Here is a 3,633-nt window from a genome sequence, read left to right on the forward strand (position 1 = left end):
TTTCTCAAATGATTGTTGTGATTTCTCAATCAACATTAGAAATCATGATTTCTTTTGATTTCTTGTGATTTCCATTGATTTCCTAAGTGACCAGCCCCTCGGATTTTCCCTTCATTGATATTTCAGTTGAAATATTTTTTTGATAGCAAGGAAAATACCAATATGGTAGCATCATCACTATTATTGGCTTCTCTAAATTTATATTTATGAGAGTGGGTCAGTTGAATGTAATGTGATAACATGCGGCACGCTGCGCAAATGCTGAACGAGATGATGTTTTCATTGTCATTGTATATGAAGGTTGAGAGATCACAGATAAGTAGCGATTATTCTAGTTACACTTTATGATAATTTGTCTTGCGGATTACCCAACTCATCTTCCGTATAAATTGTACGATAGATACACATCGGTGATGAGTCGTTGGTTGTCGCTCGCGGTGGAAACACTTTCCTCTTTTTTACCATCATGAAAACTCTGGCTGTTCTCGGCATTTTAGGATTGGCACTGGGTGTGTCTTCGAATGTTCAGGGTAATTTGTTAATTCTCCATCATTTGTCATGCACTGTTAGAAAATTACTCTTGAAATTTCAAGTGAAAAAGCCTGAAATTTTTAACAACGACAAAGTTATAATACATTCAATTTCTGTATAATTCTTCATTGATAAATCAGTTAATTTCTTAAATATTAAAGTAATTCTGGATTTTCAGGTCCATATGGCGCTGAAAAACCTTGAAAATTTGGAAAATTCAGGGAATAACTTCTCCGAATTTTCAATCTATTGAAAATTGATTTGTTTGTGATATTCAGTTTTCACGATGAGTTTGGAAATTCAAGCCTTCATTGAAAAATCAATGATTCTGTAACATGAAAACCCCAATCTTCCTGAATTTTCAAGATGAATGAGAAATTTAGTGAACATTTTCATTTGAAATTGAATTCAACCTCACAACATTGAAAATTCAGATGAGATTGAGACTGAAATTTCAATAAATTTCTAACAGTGTGCTATTTTCGCAATTATAAAATTTCACTTGATCTGCAGGCGAATGCCCTCCATTTTACGGCGAAGCTAGACCACCAGGCTGGACGTCACCCCACAAAAGTCCAGTGGCTGCTGGAACTCAAGTAGAACACCACTGCGCCATCCACACTTGCAATGAAGATGGTTCGTGGTCTTCACGTGGGTGAGTCAATAAATACTGAAATAATATCTGCGAGAGGTGCTTTGATATTTCCATGAGATCTCACGGAATTTTATAATTCTGTTTAGCTGTGGAGCATACACTTGCAGGGATCAAATTGGATACAAAGATTACGATTACAGCAAAGCTTTTCCTTTGTGCTGCCCGAGGCCCATTTGCCAATCGGATCTTCAGTGAAATGGACAGTGAAATAAATTCAGTAGAAAGCCTAGCGAAGTCGCTAGAAAATTCTATTGGAATTCTATAGGAATTCTATGGGCTTTCCATACGATTTCTATTGGAATTCTATTGAAAAATTCTATTTGTTTTTTGCGCTGAATCTATTAGATATTCGACACGAAAAAGTCAATAGATTTCGAATTTCTGTTTGGAATTTTCTCTTGGATATCAATTTTCTATGTTTTTTCCACTCAGATTTTGTACTGCAAAATAAAACAAAATCCAGTGAAAAAAACTTGGAAATTTGTGCCCAATGATTTCTAATAGAAAAAATCTCAGGAGAAAATTCCAAACAGAAATTCGAAATCTATTGACTTTTTCTTACTGAATATCCAATAGAATCAGCGCAAAAAACAAAATTTTTCAACAGAATTCCAATAGAATTTTCTAACGAATTCGCAAGGTTTTCTATTGAATTTTTTTACGCGTGCCACTATTGACCTTTGATAACGCATTTTCAATTGGTTGTATTTCTGGATATATGAACTGAATATGAATAAACGTTCTCACATAAATTTCCCTCTTAATTTATTTTATTTAAAAACTCATTATGCCCGAAAATACGTTCAGTCAATACAACGAATATTTGAATTTCCATGTCCCGGCTCTGGTATTAAGTATTAAGTATTCCTCATATAGGTAGTTTCCAATTTCAATTTGACGATCATCAACAATACCGTCCAAACCCCGATACAGGCATTGTTATGCCTAAAATATCGTGTTTTACATGTTACTCCCTAGCTTGATATTATGTAGAACAATATTACCCGAAATATCCGAGCATCATTACGAAGCCTCTGGCCGGAATAATTGTAGCCCTCTGTTGTGGGCTCAGAGTTATATCGCACATCCGGTGGAGTGAATCGCTTCGGATCGGGCGCGCGAACCAGAAACGACACACAGCAAGAGGGGACGCACTGTGGTTAGCTTGTTTTTGGTAATTGGCCGGTTCGTGCCGAGCATGATAATGCAATGATACCGTCGCCTGTACAAATTATGAGCATCCCCAAAGCATAAATTCATTAATTCGAATCGTGGAACAAAACTCAATTCGAGCACTGCTACTCCCTTCCACTTTTTTTCCGCTCTCGTTTTGGGACGAGACCTGTACATGAATTCGCTGAAAACTCTCGTGAAAATCGTACCAATGGATCATTAGCATTGACTCAATAATGTAAATGCCCAATTAATGTGGTAAATACCATAATTAAATGAGCTGCACTGAGTCTGAAAAACCACGTCTGTCTGGCGAACAAATTTCTTAAATTATCATAATTAGAATTATGATTTTCGCTTGATACACTACATGGTTGGAAAAAAAATGAAATTTCGTGGACAGTTTAAATTTCAGGTTTCACTGAAAATTCAGTAAAATTCCAGAATTTTCAGCGGCATAAAGACGAGAATTCCTTAATTTGTTTGAATTTCCAATTGAAGATGAATATTCAGGGTCAAATTGCATTGAATTTTCAGTGATATCTGAAATTTCATGATTTTTTCCCCCCAAAATCGAATTCAGTGGCATTGTTCTGAAAAGTCAACAATATATTTACCAATTTTTTTACTTTTGTATTGATTTTCACGAAAATTTACAGTTCTGTTTGATTTCTCCACGAAATTCTGAATTTTCAGCGATAAGATTTCCTGAAATTTCAGTGGAATTGGAACACACGAAGAGAAATGTTCAGTAAAAATTACGGAACTCACAATTAATTCACCGATTTCGGAATCGACTCAGAAAATTTAAATGACGATATCGTAATTTTTCACCGAAGATTCAGATAAAAATTACGGAACGCTCTGGATAAATTCCGTGACAGTCCCGTAAAAATTCCTACAACCACATTTCGCTCCGGAATTATAGAAAAGATAGTAATTTTTATTGAATATTTCTCTCCGTGCACGATAAAAATTTTCGGAATTCGACACGGAAAATTCAAACAAAAATTTTCAACAGCATAGCTGAATAGTCACTTTCTTGTCTTGTTTATTTTCAGTTCAAATTGATGAGCAAAAATCATTACACTGTTACAATTAATTAAAAGAAACTACCACTTTTCGATTGCATATTCTTATGAAAAAATCAAAGAATGAAAAGTGAAATTAATATGATGGAATAACATGCGAAAAATTGACATTTTTTGCATTGCAACACATCCTTATTCGCATTGTCTAGACAAACACTCCGAAACAGTGTCATTGACGCAGTC

General features: G+C 34.9%; 1 protein-coding gene across 1 annotated transcript; it reads left to right on the top strand.

The window, feature by feature from the left end:
• Nucleotides 1–426: 426 nt before the first annotated feature.
• Nucleotides 427–1,466, top strand: LOC107041160. The gene is made up of 3 exons (XM_015261570.1): nt 427–530; nt 1,045–1,186; nt 1,273–1,466. Exons 1-3 carry the CDS (start codon nt 467–469, stop codon nt 1,379–1,381), a joined length of 315 nt encoding a protein of 104 aa, XP_015117056.1. The 5' UTR covers nt 427–466; the 3' UTR covers nt 1,382–1,466.
• Nucleotides 1,467–3,633: the final 2,167 nt, after the last annotated feature.

The sequence above is a fragment of the Diachasma alloeum genome, unplaced genomic scaffold, assembly GCF_001412515.2.
Source record: "Diachasma alloeum isolate Michigan unplaced genomic scaffold, Dall2.0 Dall_scaffold_00358, whole genome shotgun sequence".
Lineage (NCBI taxonomy): Eukaryota > Metazoa > Arthropoda > Insecta > Hymenoptera > Braconidae > Diachasma > Diachasma alloeum.